Here is an 18862-nt window from a genome sequence, read left to right as displayed (position 1 = left end):
ACACACAGACAATAAAGTATAATTATAATCTCCCTGAACCCATTTAGTCTCATCCTATCAGAGATATTTGCTTCCTTTTATATATTCCTCCCAAACCTGCTGTGTGTTTCAAGCAGTTTGATTTATTTTCAGATTTCTAAAACCTGCCATTTTTTGATTTTCTCCTACTGTTGTTTTCAAGAATGGTAAATAGTTTGGAGTAACACAATGGAAGTACATTTCTGTAATACAGTGAAAACTATAACAAAACCATTAATAAAAGTGTAGTACAGGCAAACAATTGACTAATGTCCTTTTTAGTGTCAGGTTGCACATTTTGGTAGGAAGAACCTGACAGCCATGTGGAAAAGAACAGAGGAACAAATATCTGGGCACTGTATGTGTGCAAGTGGTGAATAATAGAGGTGCTGGCTAATTAAATAAAGCATTTTATCCCCCAAGGTTGTAGCAGTTTGCTCAGTGGCCACCTGCAGCTCATCTAACATGCTCACTGCTTTTACCTCAACTCATCATTTTAGATGCCAGTGTTTCCATCCTGACCTTCTGACAAAAAGCTGTAGAGTTCCAAGGAATGTGGGTTACATTAATAAAGGATACCTTAACAAATGAATATAATTTTAAAGTAAGGCTACTTTTCCATTCCCATTCTGACACATCAGTCCATTACCTTTTCACTGCTACAATGAGGCCAAAAGCAGTTTTGAGGAGCAACACCTCATAATGCATCAGGACAGCCTCCAAATTTGATGGCAAACTTCTGGTAATCTCTCCCCCTCCCCTTTATTTCTTTCCCCATTCCCAATTCTGGTTACCCTCTTACTCCTTCACTTTTCTTCACCTGCCCATCGCCTCCCTTGGGTTCCGCTCCTTTGTTTCTTCCGTGGTCTAATGTCCTCTCCTATCAAATTCCTCTTCTTCAGCCCTTTATCTCTTCTACCTATTCTCCTGTTTCTTATTTTATAATCCTCCCCCACCCACCTCACCAGCTTGTCCTCCTTCCCCTCCGCCCCCCCAACCCTGTCCAGAACTGACAAAGTGTCTCAGCCTGAACTGTCAACTATTTATTCCTCTCCAACAGATACTGCCCGACTTAGAATTCCTCCAGCATCTTGTGTATTGCTCTTGTGTTTATGATTTGCTGCTAATTTAACTGTTTCATTGGTCTTACTTGATATGCTTCACGCAATTAGATCCAACTCTTTCTGCCACAAACTCAACTGTTTTGCGAAGTGATGGGGGTTGATTGTGAAAAAAGGCCTCCTCCAACTCTGTCTATAGAAGAAACAAAAAATTATTAATGATGCAGTTCAAAATTCTTCACCTTTAGTTTATAACACACTTAATATCCATTACTCCACTGCTGAGTGGTGTGCTTGCTGTAATAGCTTATTCACCATCTACATAATAGAAAGCCCTTGCAGAACACACTTGTCACTGAGCCTCTGTACTTAACAGTTGCTGCAGCAAGTTTGAGAACAGATCATGGAGACCAGAACGAGGCCATCACTGACTTGTGAGGTGATTTGAGGAAGTACTTGAAATACTAAGTACCATCAGGTTTCTGGGAAAATGACAGATCCAAGCATGAGCAAGGTGACAGAAGACACCAGCCTCCAAATCTTCCACCAACAGCAATAATGCAAACTTATCAAGGATTAAGATAAGTGGAGTATAGATTAGGGAGCTGGAAAGAAAAGTACCTTTTTTAGAATGAAATGAATGGCAGTCAATCTGAGGCATTAAGAATTAAAGTAATGTAAAAAGCAATATACAAAATATTTCATGCAGAAAGCCATCAGTTGTATTCTGGCTACTCCATTAATTAAGTGAGCCTACTCATTTGAGTTCAGAAGAAATAAGTGGAAGTGATCTTATTGAAACATACAAGATTCTGAGGATGTTTGACAGGTGGATGTTGGGTGTATGTTCCTTCTGTGAGCTGCCTAGTACTCAGGGTTGTGCGGGGGGGGGGGGGGGCGGGGAGGCGAGGTTTCACTTAATCTAGGATGAGATGAGGAGAAATTCGTTCTCTTGAGTAACTCTTTGAATCTGTTCACCCGAGATGTGGTGAGAGTTGCTCAATGTTTTCAAGGAAAGCAGAGAGATGCCTAAAACTACAAAGGAGTCAAGAGGATAGGAGCCAAGTAGGAGACTGGTATTGAGGCCAACATTGGAATAGCTATGATTATATAGCTATGAGGGGGGACTTGATAGAGGTATTTAAAATAATGAGGGGGATAGATTGAGTTGACGTGGATAGGCTTTTTCCATCGAGAGTAGGGGAGATTCAAACAAGAGGACATGATTTGAGAGTTAGGGGACAAAAGTTTAAAGGTAACACGAGGGGGAATTTCTTTACTCAGAGAATGGTAGCTGTGTGGAATGAGCTTCCAGTAGAAGTGGTTCGATATTGTCATTTAAAGTAAAATTGGATAGGTATATGGAAAGGAAAGGATTGGAGGGTTATGGGCAGAGAGCGGGCCAGTGGGACTAGGTGAGAGTAAGCGTCGGCACGGACTAGAAGGGCTGAGACGGCCTGTTTCTGTGCTGTAATTGTTATATGGTTATATGTTATATGGTTATGCTGAACAATGGAGTAGAGTCTATGGGCCAATTCCTTACACGTGCTTTTGTTTCACTCCAGGAAAGCATTACCTGGAGTCTCTGCTGCGATTGTGCTAAAGCTGGTACTGTAGGCTCTGCTGAAGTTGGTGTGATCTTTCTCATATATCCTCCATTTTTTATCCCATTACCAGCTACGTAGGAAGCCAACAGCTTGCGTAACTCACCTGTAACATGTGAAATATCATGATTAAGATTAATTAACATAAATAGCAGATAGAAATTACACAAGGCCAAACACAAACTTGAGGAACGAGATTTGTTCTTCCATTTGAGCTCATTCTGGCCTTCCACACCTGACGTCGAATTCAACAATTTCAGTAACTCACTGTCTGATTACATCACAACCATAGGTTATCTGTCTATAATAGTTGCTCAGTTCTTCTATCTCCACTAACTTAGCCTCTATCACATTCCCCTAGCCTGTATACCACACCTTTAATATGTCCACTTGTTTATTTTCTCTTTAACTGCCCTTATTGTGACTTTGCCAACAGTTTATCACCATGGCAACCCTGGCCTCACATTATTGGGAATAGTGTGATTGTACAGGGCACGTATCAGTCAGTATCACACAGAACTTATTTCACAGGTTAATCTTTGCGAATGGAATGTCCTTTATCTAGTTTTTAGTATAAGATAGTCGCAACTTTTGTTTTCTTTGATCTATTCCTTCCTTAAAAGTTGTTACTTTTATTTATTTCTTCTGAACACCTAATACGACAGTCGTAACCAGAGATTTATGTCTGAAGAACCTCTTGATTATGACATCTCCAGATCCAATATCTGAATTGAGTTTTTTTGAGGAATTGACAAAGGTGATTGATGAAGGCAGAGCCGAGGATGTTGCCCATGTTAATTTTAGAAAGGTATTTGATAAGGTCCCTCATGTGAGGCTCATCCAGAGAATTGAGATACATAGGATCTACAGTGACTTTGCCATTTGGATTCAGAATTGGCTTGTCATAGAAGACAGAAAGTAGTGGTTGATGGGTCTTATTCAGGATGGAAGTCTGTGACGAGTGGTGCTCTGCGAGGATCCAGAGTGGGACCACTACTTTAGGTGATGTATATAAATGATCTGGGTGTAAATAGGTGGGTCAGCAAGTTTTCAGACAATATAACGATTAGTCACACTGTAACATAGAAGATATCCAAAGGACACACAGGGATATTGATTAGTTGCGAATAAGAGTGGAGAAATGGCAGATGGGAATTCAAACCAGACAAGAGTGAGGTGTTGCACTTTGGGAGATCAAATCTCAGAAGACAGTACAAAACACTTAACAGTGTTAATGTACAGTTATCTTTGGATCAAAGTCTATAATCCCTGAAAGTGGTTTATAGGGTGGTAAAGGTGGTTGATGGTATGCTGATTAGTTGAGGCATTGAGTTCAAAAATCAGGAAGTTATGCTGCACCTTTATGAATCTCAGGTTAGTCTACATTTGGAGAATTGTGTTGCCGCATAAAAGGAAGGGTGTTGAGGCTTTGGAGCAGATGCAGAAGAGGTTTATCAGGATACTGCCTGGATTACAGAGCATGTGCGACAAGGAGAGGTTGAACAAACCTGGGTTACTTTCTCTGGATCCACTGGAACTGACGGAAACCTAATCAAAGTTAGTAAGATTGAGAGGTATAGATAAAGCAGATAGTTAGTACCTTTCTCCCCAGGGCTGAAAGGCTTAGTACTAGAAGGCATGCATTTTAAGTGAGAGGTGGTAAGTTTAAGAGGAGATATTCAGGGCAAGTTGTTGCTGTTATTGTTGTTTTATAGAGAGTGGTGGGCCTGGAATACACTGCCATCGATAGTGGTGGAAGCAAATCCTGCACAACAGAAGCATTTAAGAGGCTCTTAAAAGGCACGTGAATATACATATAGAGAATGGACATTATGTAGGCAGAATGGATTGGCTTAATCAGGTATATAATTACTAGTTTAATTACTTTTGCACACTGTGGCTGATGGGACTGTTCCTGCATTGTTACTGTTCCATTCCATGTTCTTTATTTTCTATGTCAATTACCTTGCATTCAAAGCAGCTCTGATAAAAAAATACAGTGAACCTAAAATGGTAACTGTTTCTACCTTCACAAATGGAACCTAACTTTCAATCTTTTCTGCTTTTATTTCATAATATCTAACAACAAATTATTTTAGCACTGGAATTAAATGACCCTGATATATCTGTTTAATTAAATGCTGCATTTCTTGCATTCCCATACTAAATTCTTTAGGTTGGTCAGTTCAACATTTATTACATCAAAAACAATGTAATAGTTCTCAGATACCTCCCTCAATTATTCTTAGAAAAACTATTTTCAGGAAATGTCTCTTGATTCTGCAATTTTCAGCCAAAAAGATTTGAGGTGTATTTCCACCATTAAATAGTTCACTGCACACCCCCCAAACCATATGGAATATACTCACACAAATAGGGGCAACAGAGATAGAACAGCTGCTGGTCAACCAATGGAACAGAATCCTAAAAATTAGGGAAGATCAAGACATCAGTATCAAGAATGCTTCACCCACAGAGGATATGCAATTGTATTTGATAGGCACCTTGGTGTCTTTGTAATTTTGTAACTGAACTTGATTTCTTATCTATTACAATGCATACAAAATGCTGGAGGAACTCAGCAGGCCAGGCAGCATCTATGGAATAAAGTACAGTCAACGTTTTGGCCCGAAACCATTCACAGGACTGGAGAAAAAATGCTGAGGAAGGCCAGGGAGAAGAGAAACACCAGGTGATAGGTGAAACTTGAGGGGCAGGGATGAACTGAAGAGCTGGGAAGTTTTGGTGATTGGTGAAAGAGACAGAAGGCCAGGGAAGAAAGAAAAAAGGTTGGTGGGGGGGTGGAAGAAGCACCAGTGGAAAGTGATGGGCAGAAAAGGAAATAACATGAGAGGGGGGTAAGGGTTTGGGAAATTTTGAAGGGGAGCATTACTGGAAGTTTGAGAAATCAATGTTCATGCCATTAGGTTGGAGGCTACCAAATGGCATATAAGGTGTTGCTCCTCCGATATAAGTGTGGCCTTCACCCGATAGTAGAAGAGGCCATGGATGGACATATTTGAATGGGTATGGGAAGTGGAATTAAAATGGGTGGTCAATGGGAGATCCCACTTATTCTGGCGCACAGAGCTTGGATGCTCGGTGAAGTGGTCTCCCAATCTACAGTGGGTCTCACTGATATTCAAGAGCTCACACCGGGAAAAATGAATATTTGGAGTATATGACCCCAAAAGACTCACAGGTGAAGTGTTGCTTCACCCGGAATGACTGTTTGGGGCCTGAATGGCAGTGAAGGAGGAGGTATAGGGGCAGGTGTAGCACTTGTTCTGGCAAGAATAAGTGCCAGGAGGGAGATTAGTGGGGGACAAATGGACAAGAGAGTCCCACAGGGAGCAATCCCCATGCAAAGCAAAAAGTGGGGTGGGGGAGGGAAAGGTGTGTTTGGGGGTGGGATCCAGTTGGAGGTGGCAGACATTTTGGAGAATTATGTGCTGGATGCGGAGGCTGGTGAGGACAAGAGGAACCCTACCCTGGTAGTGTGGTGGGAGGATGGGGTAAGAGCAGACGTACGTGAAATGGAAGAGATGAAGTTGAGGACAATGTTGATGGTGGAAAAAGGGAAGCCCCTTGCTTTGAAAAAGGAAGACATTTCCTTTGTTCTAGAATGAAAAGGTTCATCCTAAGAGCAGATGCAGCAGACACAGAGGAATTGAGAGGAGTAGTAGTCTAGGTAGGCATGGGATCCAATAGGACATTGCTTTGTGGATTCAGAACTGGCTTGCCCACAGAAGGCAAAGAGTGGTTGTAGACGGGTCATATTCTGCATGGAGGTCGGTCACCAGTGGGGTGCCTCAGGGATCTGTTCTGGGACCCTTACTCTTCCTGATTTTTATAAATGACCTGGATGAGGAAGTGGAGGGATGGGTTAGTAAGTTTGTTGATGACACAAAGGTTGGAGATGTTGTATATTGTGTGGAGGGCTGTCAGAGGTTAGAGCAGGACATTGATAGGATGCAAAACTGGGCTGAGAAGTGGCAGATGGAGTTCAACCCAGATAAGTGTGAGGTGGTTCATTTTGGTAGGTCAAATATGATGGCACAATATAGTATTAGTGGTAAGACTCTTGGCAGTGTGGAGGATCAGAGGGATCTTGGGGTCCAAGTCCATTGGACGCTCAAAGCAGCTGCGCAGGTTGACTCTGTGGTTAAGAAGGTGTATGGTGTATTGGCCTTCATCAATCGTGGAACTGAATTTAAGAGCCAAGAGATAATGTTGCAGCTATATAGGACCCTGGTCAGTCCCCACTTGGGAGTACTGAACTCAGTTCTAGCTGCCTCACTACAGGAAGGATGTGGAAGCCATCGAAAGGGTGCAGAGGAGATTTACAAGGATGTTGCTGGATTGGGGAGCATGCCTTAAGAGAATAGGTTGAGTGAACTCGGCCTTTTCTCCTTGGAGCAATGGAGGATGAGAGGTGACCTAGGTGTATAAGATGATGAAAGGCATTGATCGTGTGGATAGTCAGAGGCTTTTTCCCAGGGCTGAAATGGTTGCCACATGAGGACACAGGTTTAAGTTGCTGGGGAGCAGGTACAGAGGAGACGTCAGGGGTGGGTTTTTTTTTACTCAGAGAGTGGTGAGTGCATGGATTGGGCTGCCGGCAATGGTGATGGAGGTGGATATGATAGGGTCTTTTAAGAGACTTTTAGATAGATACATGGAGCTTAGTAAAATAGAGGGCTATGGGTAAGCCTAGTAATTTCTAAGGTTGGGACATGTTCAGCGCAACTTTGTGGGTCAAAGGGCCTGTATTGTGCTGTAGGTTTTCTATGTTTCTATGTTTTATATCCACTAGATCCATTATCTATCTGCTGATGTGCAAAATAAAGACTCTTTTGCTCTTCCAAGAATGAATGGTCAATCCTACCAAATAAAAACTTACAACAATTCTGAAAACAAGTTGATAACTTTGGATTTTAAAACACCAGAATCCTAAACCCAGAAGCAGAATGATCAGTTTTACCTCTGAATCTAATAGACTTGGCAACCAACAATTTTAAAAAAGAGGTCAAAACAAAAGTTATTATTATTTTGATAGGGATAAAAGAACATTGAATTAATTACATAAAAATATAAAAGGATTAGGCCATTTTGCTGTGATACCATTCAGTCAGCTAAGTCTGAACTTCTACCTCAGTGCCACTTTTACCTTTGTGTTGCTTAATTTCCTTAATATCCAAACATCCATAGATCTTTCTCTTGAAATATCTTCAGCTCTGTCCCATGAATGGCCAACCACTTATTTTGAGTCATTCAAGACACTCAAGTCACTTCCATATTTATCCTCTCATATACCAAGTTGTTCCTATCTTTTCAAATACCCAAAGTTCTTCCAACTCTTTATAATTCTATTCAAGATCCTAACAATGAAAAAATGCTCCATGAAAAAACCAAAAGTATCAGGAATAACATATTAAACAGGATTAATGAAAAGACCAAACTGTCAGAATAAATGGACAGTTTCCTGGTCAATGTGCTGTCACAAGGTTAGTTGAGGGATTTGCCCATTCACAGATAATGCCAATAGTTCAGATGAAAGAACAAATTTTCAACACCTAGAAATTCCAAAGAGCTACACAAAGAAACAGACACACCATGTCAATACACTCAATCCCATTTACACACATTATGTCCATCTTCTACGCCTTGGTGATTCAAGTTATTTGTCTAGATTTTTCTTATTTCCTGAGAATATCAGCATTTACTTCCTATGGGGGAGGGGGGGAGAGAGAGAACACACACACGTATCTATCTATATCTCTATATGATGATCTCCAACTTGGATACTCTTGAATGAGAAGTTGCAGACTCAAAGTAAGTGGTTAGCCATTCAGGGGAATACACTCATAGTCTGAGTCTTTGGAATTCATGACTAGAGGACAGCAGTAAACTGAGTACATTTAGGAAAGAGATCTGCAGATATTTAGATACTAAGAAAATCAATGGACTTGGGGTGGGGTTAGTGGGCAGTGGTGAAAAGTATAGTAGCAGTGCAACATGTGGAGAGAAAAATGTAGAAGACAAACCAAGCAAGTCCAGTAATTATGCAGCAAGACAAGGCTGTTGGGCTTAACTGTGTTAACTTTAATGCAAAAGCAAGTCAGATGAACTTAGCACATTGCAGTGGTTACTTGAAAAACAAACCAAAACCACTCAAAGATTGAGCAAGGGACTCAACTGTATTGACACGCTTCCAAATAATTGAGCTGCAAGTTGAAAAAAATACGTTTGATCTATTATTACAAATTCAGCAAAGACAAATGATCTTGTATAATGATAAACTAACAAAAGTAGCATAGTAATAGTGAAACAAGCAAAATAAACAAAGCTAACATAACCAAATTAAAGATATAGGGTTTGTGGGGTGTCCAGGGGCTTGTCATGTCCATTGCAGGACAGCTCAGTCACCTCTGGCCCCCACTGGACACTCAGCTATCAGCTGAGGCTCCACGTAGCTACTTGCATGCAACAGTGGTCGCAACCCGGTACACTGCTTTGGCAGACTCGCTAATCCAGGTGAGGGTAGACAGTGACCTTATTCCCCAGTGAGATAAGATTTGCCATTCCTAGCATGTGAAGTCAGCCCCAGTAGACCTGGCAGATGAGATCTACAGTGAGATCCAACAGCCAGCAAGACGGTACTGCATAGAGAGCAATGGGCATGACAAGGCACAGAAGATGTCATGGTCATCCACTGCAACCAAGGAAGATCCCAGTTTGTGAGGCTTGCTCGTACCACTGGAGCCAGACTTCTAAGGTTGAGGGAGTAGAACTGCCCCAGTACAACAAATTATTGATTTTTAAAAACCCTCCTACTCAAGTCTCCTGTCATCGTTGGACATGGCAGACAACAATCACCAAGACCAATACTCATTTGCTTCTACCCTGCCCCCACCCACATGACAAATTACCATAACCCATAATAAACACTAAACACAAAATACAGACAGACAAAAAATAGATACATGGCTCCTGTACACATGGAATTATGATGTTATTCAATTACAAAAATATGCTTGAAGGGTGGGACTAGCAGCTTTAATGCACATTGGTATAGATGTTGCACAAAAAACCAAGGGGGGGAATACAAGAGACGAAGTTGCACCACTGACTAGAGAGAACATAACAGCAGTCCTTAAAAAGGGTATCCTAGAGCGATCAATAGGCCCTAAAGATAGAGCTTTGCAATAAAAGGGGTAATTGTTTTGCTGGGGTTGTTTTACTGTAGGCCTGGTAATTGCTTTATTATAGGCCTGCCAATAGTCAGTGGGAACTAGAACAGATGTGTATGCAAATTACAGCAAGGTACAAGTATAATAGTTATAAGATATAGAAAGAGGCCCTTCAGCCCAATTAGTCCATGCCAACCAAGATTCTCATCTGTTACACAAGATTCTGCAGATGCTAGAAATCCAAAGCAACACACACAAAATGCTGGAGGAACTCAGCAGCTCAGGCAACATCTACAAAAACTGAATAAATAGTTGACATTTCAGGTCATTCTGATGAAGAGTCTCAGCCTGAAACATCAACAGTATCATTTAAATTAGTGATCACCAACCTTTTTAAACCCAAGATCCCCTACCTCGGCTTAGTGAAAGGCAAGATCGACCTACTAAATTGTTTAGAGAAAAAACAGCTCAGATTGTACTTCCAACTTGAGGCCCTTTATTTGGACTAATTGTATTTTAATTACATAAAATGCTTTTATCAAACTTTCAAATTAATTCAACCAAGAAAACACTGTAACTAGCATATCAAACAGGCCATAGCGGCATCAAGCTCATCCAGTAACACCTTGAATAAGCGCTTATTCAAGTTTTATCAGTTTGACCACCAGTGTCATTACATGAGAAAAGTCCACGACCTTCCCATAAGACAAAGGAGCAGGGCTTCGCCATTTCATCATGAGTTGATCCAATCTCCCCTTTAGTCCCATTCCCCCGCCTTTTCACCATAAACTTTGATGCCCTGACTACTCAGATACCTATCAATCTCTGCCTTAAATACACCCAATGACTTGGCCTCCACCGCCAACCGTGGTAACAAATTCCATAGATTCACCACCCTCTGGCTAAAAAAATTCTTTCGTATCTCCGTTCTGAATGGGCTCCCTGCAATCTGCAACCCATGTCCTCTCGTACTGGACTCCCCCACCATGGGAAACAACTTTGCCACATCCACTCTGTCCATGCCTTTCAACATTCAAAATGTTTCTATTGTTATGAAGTATGAACAACTCTGATGGGCAAAAGGATACAAAATCGCCAATGCCCCCCCCCCCTTTGGAGAATCGCAAATCACTACTATTTCGATGCTGTTATCAAAGAAATGAGAGAGACACAGGACAGCTGCCAGGGCAGTTGTTATTGATAACAGCTCATGAAAATTAATGAGAGAGAGAGACAGCTCAGAGATACACAAAGTGGAATGTCTACTACCAACAAAAGAGAGCGGAACCATTGATTACTGCTATTGTCTTTTGGAGAAGGTTTGTGTACTTGGTACTGTTCTATTCATTGAAACCCCTCAGGGGACAACCAGAGTGGGCTGGTTTGATGGGTTACATCATCTCAAACTGATTGACACCTGAGACCCCGTGAGTGGGGATAAAAGTGGGGTCTGGGGTAACACCCCTCAGACGCACCAGGAGAAACACTAGTGAGCATCAGAACCCCCACGAGACAGGGTGGGAGACCAGAAACCGAACGGAGGGTCGGTAAATTTTAACTCACAGTGTTTTTTTGTAGCAAGACCGGTGGGGGCTTGTGTGTGTCCACCCTTGCCTGGGTGACGAGTCCACCATGGAAGAACGGTCTAGCTAAAGGACGGAGGGGTCATACATGAATGGCCACAACAACAACGCATCGACGGATCAAAATCGTAACGGAAAGTTGGCAAGTCAATAGCTGTTACTGTTCTCTCTCTCTCTCTCTCTCTCTAACAATTGCAACACAGCGACCAACAACTACCGCAGCCTACATGAACTGAACTGAACTTTATATTTCCATCTGACAATTCATTATCCCCTAGACAATGATAGAGCTTATTTCTTATTGATTATTATTATACCCACACTTTTAGGTTTAGTATTGATGACATATATTATCTGTATATTTACATTGATATTATTTTTGTGTATTTTTACTAATAAATACTGTTGAAAATAGTATCACCAGACTCCAACGGACACTTCTATCTTTGCTGGTAAGACACCCAGTTACGGGGTTCCTAACACTATGAGGTCCCCCCTCATTCTTCTAAACTCCAAGGAGTACAGTCCAAGAGCGGTTAAACGTTCCTCATATGTTAACCCTCTCATTCCCGGAATCATTCTAGTGAATCTTCTCTGAACCCTCTCCAATGTCAGCACATCCTTTCTTAAATAAGGAGCCCAAAACTGCACACAGTATTCCAAGTGAGGTCTTACCAGTGCCTTATAGAGCCTCAACATCACATCCCTGCTCCTATACTCTATTCCTCCAGAAATAAATGCCAACATTGCATTTGCCTTCTTCACCACCGACTCAACCTGGAGGTTAACCTTAAGGGTATCCTGCACGAGGACTCCCAAGTCCCGTTGCATCTCAGAACTGAATTCTCTCCCCATTTAAATAATAGTCTGCCTGTTTAATTCTTCTGCCAAAGTGCATGACCGTACATTTTCTGACATTGTAATTCATTTGCCACTTCTTTGCCCATTCTATCCAAGTCTCCCTGCAGACTCTGTTTCCTCAGCACTACTGGCCCCTCCACCTATCTTTGTATCATCAGCAAACTTAGCCACAAAGCCATCTATTCCATAATCCAAATCGTTGATATACAACGTAAAAGGAAACGGCCCCAACACTGACTCCTGTGGAACACCACTGGTAACTGGCAGCCAACCAGAATGGGATCCCTTTATTCCCACTCTGTTTCCTGCCAATCAACCAACGCTCTATCCATGTAACTTTCCCATAATTCCATGGGCTCTTACCTTGTTTAGCAGCCTCATGTGCGGCACCTTGTCAAAGGCCTTCTGAAAATCCAAATACACAACATCCACTGCATCTCCCTTGTCTAGCCTACTTGTAATTTCCTCAAAAAATTGCAAAAGGTTTGTCAGGCAGGATTTTCCTTTAAGGAAACCATGCTGAGTTCTGACTATCTTGTCATATGCCTCCAGGCAATCCGTAACCTCATCCTTGACAATCGACTCCAACAACTTCCCAACCACTGATGTCAAGCTAACAGGTCTATAATTTTCTTTTTGCTTCCTTGCCCCCTTCTTAAATAGCGGAGTGACATTTACAATCTTCCAGTCCTCCGGAACCAGGCCAGAATCTATCGACTTTCGAAAGATCATTGCTAGTGCCTCCGCAATCTCCACTGCTACTTCCTTCAGAACACAAGGGTGTATTCCACCTGGTCCAGGAGATTTATCTACCCTTAGACTATTCAGCTTCCTGAGTACTTTCTCTGTCATAATTGTGACTACGCATATTTCTCTTCCCTGACACACTTGAATGTCCGGTATATTGCTGGTGTCTTCCTCAGTGAAAACTGATGCAAAATACTCGTTCAGTTCCTCTGCTATCTCCTTATCTCCCATTACAATTTCCCCAGCATCATTTTCGGTCCTATATCTACTCTCACCTGTCTTATTCTTTATATACTTGAAAAAGCTTTTAGTATCCTCTTTGATATTATTTGCTAGCTTCCTTTCATAGTTCATCTTTTCCCTCTTAATGACCTTCTTAGTTTCCTTTTGTAAGCTTTTAAAAACTTCCCAATCCTGTCTTCCCACTAATTTTTGCTTCCTTGTATGCCCTCTACTTTGCTATTACTTTGGCTTTGACTTCTCCTGTCAGCCACGGTTGCATCCTTTTTCCATTCGAAAATTTCTTCTTCTTTGGAATGTATCTGTCTTGCACCTTCCTTACTTCTCACATAAACTCCAGCCACTGCTGCTGGGCTGTCCTTCCCGCTAGTGTCCCTTTCCAGTCAACCTTGGCCAGTTCCTCTCTCATGCCACTGTAATTTCCTTTACTCCACTGAAATACTGACACATCAGATTTTGGCTTCTCTTTCTCAAGTGAACTCAATCATGTTGTGATCACTGCCTCCTGAGGATTCCTTCACTTCCATCTCTCTAATCACCTCTGGTTCATTACACAATACCCAATCCAGTACAGCTGATCCCCTAGTGGGCTCAACAACAAGCTGTTCTAAAAAGCCATCTCGTAGACATTCTACAAATTCTCCCTCGAGATCCAGTGCCGACCTGATTTTCCCAATCCACTCGCATGTTAAAATCCCCTACAATTATCATAACACTGCCCTTCTGGCAAGCCTTTTCTATTTCCTGTTGTAATTTGTAGTCCACATCACTGCAGCTGTTTGGAGGCCTGTAGATAACTGCCATCAGGGTCCTTTTACCCCTGTGATTTCTTAGCTCAACCCATAAAGATTCTGTACCTTCCGATTCTATGTCAACTCTTTCTAATGATTTAATATCATTTCTTACCATTAAAGTCATGCCAGCCCCTCTACCTACCTGCCTATCCTTCCAATACACCATGTATCCTTGGACGTTCAGCTCCCAGAGACATGCATCCTTTAGCCACATCTCAGTGATGGCCACAATATCATACCTGCCAATCTGTAACTGTACAACAAGATCATCCACTTTATTCCTTATGCTGTGCGCATTTAAGTATAACACCTTAAGTCCAGTATTTGGTACTTTTTGCATTGATTGCACTGCAACTCATCCCAATGGCTGCAAATTTGCTCCATCACCTGCCTGTCCTTCCTGACATCCCTTCTGCTCACTACCTTAGATCAATTTCTGTTTTCCCTCTCCTCCGCTCCATCATCCAGTTCCCATCCCCCTGCCAAATTAGATTAAACCCTCCCTAACAGCTCTATTAAACCTTCCTGCCAGGATACTGGTCCCCCTGGGATTCAAGTGTAACCCTTCCTTTTTGTACAGGTCACACCTGCCCCAAAAGAGGTCCCAACGATCCAGAAACCTGAATCCCTGCCCCCTGCTCCAATCCCTCAGTCACGCATTTATCCTCCACCTCATTCCATTCCTACTCTCACTGTCGCATAGCACAGGCAGTAATCCCGAGATTACTACCTTTGCGGTCCTTCTTCTCAACTGCCTTCCTAACTCCCTATATTCTCCTTTCAGGACCTCTTCCCTTTTCCTACCTATGTCATTGGTACCAATATGTACCACGACCCCTGGCTCCTCACCCTCCCACTTCAGGGTATCTTGGACACGATCAGAAACATCCCGAACCCTGGCACCAGGGAGGCAAACTACCACTCGGGTATCCTGATTGCATCCACAGAATCGCCTATCTGACACCCTAACTATTGAGTCCCCTATTACTACTGCCTTCCTCTTCCTCTCCCTACCCTTCTGAGCTACAGGGCCGTAATCTATGCCAGAGGCACGGCCACTATTGCTTCCCCCAGGTAGGCTGTCCCCCCCAACAGTATTCAAACAGGAGTACTTATTATCAAGGGGTAAAGCCACTGGGGTACTCTCTAGTACCTGACTCTTCCCCTTCCCCCTCCTAACCGTGACCCAACTGTCTGCCTCTCGTGGCCCTGGTGTGACCACCTGCCTGTAACTCCTCTCTATCAACTCCTCACTCTCCCTGACCAGACGAAGGTCATCGAGCTGCAGCTCCAGTTCCCTAACACGGTCCCTTAGGAGCTGCAGCTCGGCACACCTGGCACAGATGTTGACATCGGGGAGGCTAGGGGACTCCAGGACCAAGACATCCGACACCAAGAACAACAAGCTGCCCACACACTCATAATTCACCTTTCCTCAAATAACAGGAAAAACTGAAACCTAAACATACTTTACCTCGCCCGCTTCCGCCTAAGCCCATTGAGTCAAAGCCCTTAAGCCCTCACTCTGCTGCCCACTGTATAAGGCTGTTTTTTTTTTAAATCTTCCCAGTCAGGGCCTGCTGATGAATCACAGAGTGATCCAGGAAGCCAGGAAAATCAGGGTCATTACGGCATGGCACAGTGCTATAAAAACCAATGCGCACACCGCACATTGCTGGGGCCCCATCAGTAGTAATTGCCACCAGTTTATGAATGGGGATGTCATTTTCATAGACATTTTTTAAAAACTCATTGTAAATATCCTCACCTCTTGTTCTCTCCTTTAAGTGCAAAAGAGTGAGGAAGCCCTCCTTTTTTGCAAAACCCTGGAAAGCCATTCTGACAAATACAACAAGCTGAGCTGTTTGCATTACATCCAAACTGTCATGAAAAATATTCACAGAGTGACAAGTCCTTGACACTGTCCATCCACATCCTCTGAGCAGCATGTTTGCTTGGCCTTCAACCCCAATTTCAGCTCCTCAACTTTCCTGGTATTGGTAAACGTACTGAGACACTAGTATAAGTTTCAGGGGTACACAAGCTAATGACACCACTGTTTTTGTTTCCCATTTCTTGTACATTTAGGGAATGTTGGAATTTAAAGTGGGAGAGGGATTGTAATGTGAGTATTATAAAGTTAATACCAATTAGGATCATGGTAATATTGCAAAACTCCCGCTACAGAAACTGTTTGTAAAGAGAGATTGTTTCCAGGGTTGCGGGGTTTTCCTTCCGGCCTTTTCTGCCCGGTGTGCATTAGTGAGAACTTCTGTATGCGAATATCGTTTTACTGTCCTGGATAAAGTTGTTCCTTTTGGGCATGAAGTTGTCGAGTAGTTCTTTTTCAAAGTATAAGTTACTACATATTTGCATCAAAAGGTTTATCAGGCATAATGTATGTGTGTATTTATTTTTCTTTTTCTTTCGGGATCTACTGGGAAAGTCTCAAAGATCGACTGGTTGGCGACCACTAATTTAAATGTTATGTATCTGCCTCAATCACTTCTTCTGGGAGCTCATTCCATATACTGATCATCTCTGGGGGAAAAAAGTTGCCCCTCGGACTTGTATTAAACCTCTCCTCTTACCATAAGCCTATGCTCTCTAACTCTTGATTACCCCATCCTGGGAAAAAGACTGCACATTCACCTTATACCTCTCATAATTTAAGATAAACAACTATAAAATTCCGCCCTAGCTTTCCTATGCTCCAGTGAATAAAGTCCCAAACTTCTCAACCTCTTTCCATAACTCATTCCCTCGAGTCCAAGTAACATCCTCTTCAATTTCCTCTGCACTCTTTCCGACTCAGAAAATAGAACATTATAGCAAAGTACATGCCCTTTGGCCCATGATGTTGGAGGTATAGTATCTTTCCTACCGCAGGATAACCAAAACTGAGCACAATATTCTAAATATAGCCCCACTAATGTCTTGTATGACTGCAACATAACTCAATGCCCTGAATGATAAAGGCCATCATGCCAAAAAGTCTTCTTCACCCTCCTGTCCACTGGGAACACCACTTTTAGAAACTAAAGCTCACGTATACAGTTATAGTAGTGTAGAATTTTAACATTCCCAACATTGACTGGAATTGCCCTAGTACAAGGGCTTAGATAAAGCAGAACTTAAGTGTGTCCAAGAAAATATATTGAGACAATATGTAGAGTCCAACTAGAGTAGGGACAGTACTCAAACTTTTCTTAGGAAATGAAACAGGGCTGGCTGTGGGATTGTCAGTAGGGGAATATTTCGGGAACAGTAACCACTATTTTGCAAGTTCAAGGGAGTACTGAAGAAGGGTAAAGTTGGTCCTCACACAAGTTGTGGTTTGGAGAAAGGCTGATTTAGGGCTAGTAACCACATCCTGTAAAAATCCAGTGCTACAGAAATGCCAGCAAAAGCTCCAGAGACCTCAACCCTGGGAGAGGAAGGATATTTGCCTGGAAGACGTATGACGAGCTACACGCAGGATGTTGAAAGACTGGACCAGGTCAGAGGACTCTAGCAAGCTGCTGTCAGTGGCCTATGCCCCAGAAGGGGTGATGGGCTAAAGAACAAGCACAGGTGAGGACTTGAGAAGTCTTAGGCTTGAGAAGTTAGATGTATAAGTAGTGTAGGGAAGATGACAGGTTAAGGTAATGGAATTCTCCTGTGAGGTATGAAATTTCAGTATAACTAATAGTCGCCCTGATGACTACATTTACAGGAAGTGCACCAAACTTCAGCTTCTGAGGAACTCGAGCTGGATGTACTCAGGATCATCCACCTGGGAGTCTGAAAACCTCAGATGAAACTTTTACTGAGGATAGTAGATGGGTGACCACCAGGAGAAGTAAGGAGAGTAAGCAGTCAGTGAAGGGTTCCACTATGGTCATTTCCCTCAGCAAAAAGTATGCCCTTTTGGATACTGCCGAGTGGGATGACTCATCAGGCTACAGCAGCAGCAGCAGCCAGACCAGTGGCAGTAGTGATAGGAGACTCCACAGTTAGAGGGAGTGACAAGAGATTACAAAGCCATAAAAGAGACAGCAGGATAATGAGTTGCCTCACAGATGCTAGGGTCCAGAATGTCTTAAGAGTGGCTGCAGAATATTCTGAAGAGGGAGGGTAAGCAGCCAGAAGTCCTCGTGGTGCACATTGGCTCCAATGACTTGGGTAGAAAGGGGAAATAGCTCCTGAACAGTGAGTATAGGGAGTTACAGAAGAGGTGAAGCACAGATCCTCCAAGGTAATAATCTCTGGATTACTCTCAATACCACATGCTAAGCAGGGCAGGAATAGGATGATAGTACACATGAACCAGTGGCTGAGGCAGTAGTGCAGGGTCTCAAAATTTCTGGATCATTGGGATCCCTTCTAGGAAAGGCATGATATGTACAAAAAGGACAGGTGGTGAGGTCGAGGTGGTGGTAGTGGGGGGAAACCAATACCCCTGCAGGCAGGTTTGCTAGAGCTGTTTTCTCTAATTATGTAGGGGGATGAGAACCCAAGTGATAGGGCTGAGGATAGGGCAGTTGGACAGGCAGATGATAGGGAAAAATTGCAGTCAATGGGATGAATTGAAGTGTAATGTACAGGGAAAATCGAGAAGGGTGATGAAAACAGGACTGTAGATGCTATAATTGAATGCACACAGAATTCGGAATAAGGCAGATTATCTTGTAGTACATTTAGAAATTGGCAGGTATGAAGCAGTGGACATCATTTCATGATCTTCTTTCATGGCTGAAAGAAGATCATAGTGGGGAGCTT

General features: G+C 42.6%; 1 protein-coding gene across 2 annotated transcripts in view; it reads right to left on the bottom strand.

Moving 5' to 3' along the window:
* cdan1 (codanin 1) overlaps positions 1-18862 on the bottom strand; it is a 217538-nt gene that overhangs the window by 63116 nt on the left and 135560 nt on the right. For both annotated transcript variants that reach the window (XM_073040499.1, XM_073040500.1), the window contains exons 17-19: positions 5053-5107; positions 2656-2789; positions 1169-1272 (exon numbers count right to left, since the gene is read on the bottom strand). In XM_073040499.1, coding sequence (XP_072896600.1) covers positions 1169-1272; positions 2656-2789; positions 5053-5107 — 293 coding nt within the window. The remainder of the gene's footprint in view (positions 1-1168; positions 1273-2655; positions 2790-5052; positions 5108-18862) is intronic.

Source organism: Hemitrygon akajei, chromosome 3, assembly GCF_048418815.1.
Source record: "Hemitrygon akajei chromosome 3, sHemAka1.3, whole genome shotgun sequence".
NCBI lineage: Eukaryota > Metazoa > Chordata > Chondrichthyes > Myliobatiformes > Dasyatidae > Hemitrygon > Hemitrygon akajei.
Note: the sequence above shows the minus strand (reverse complement) of the source record. Positions and strands in the feature narration are given on the sequence as shown.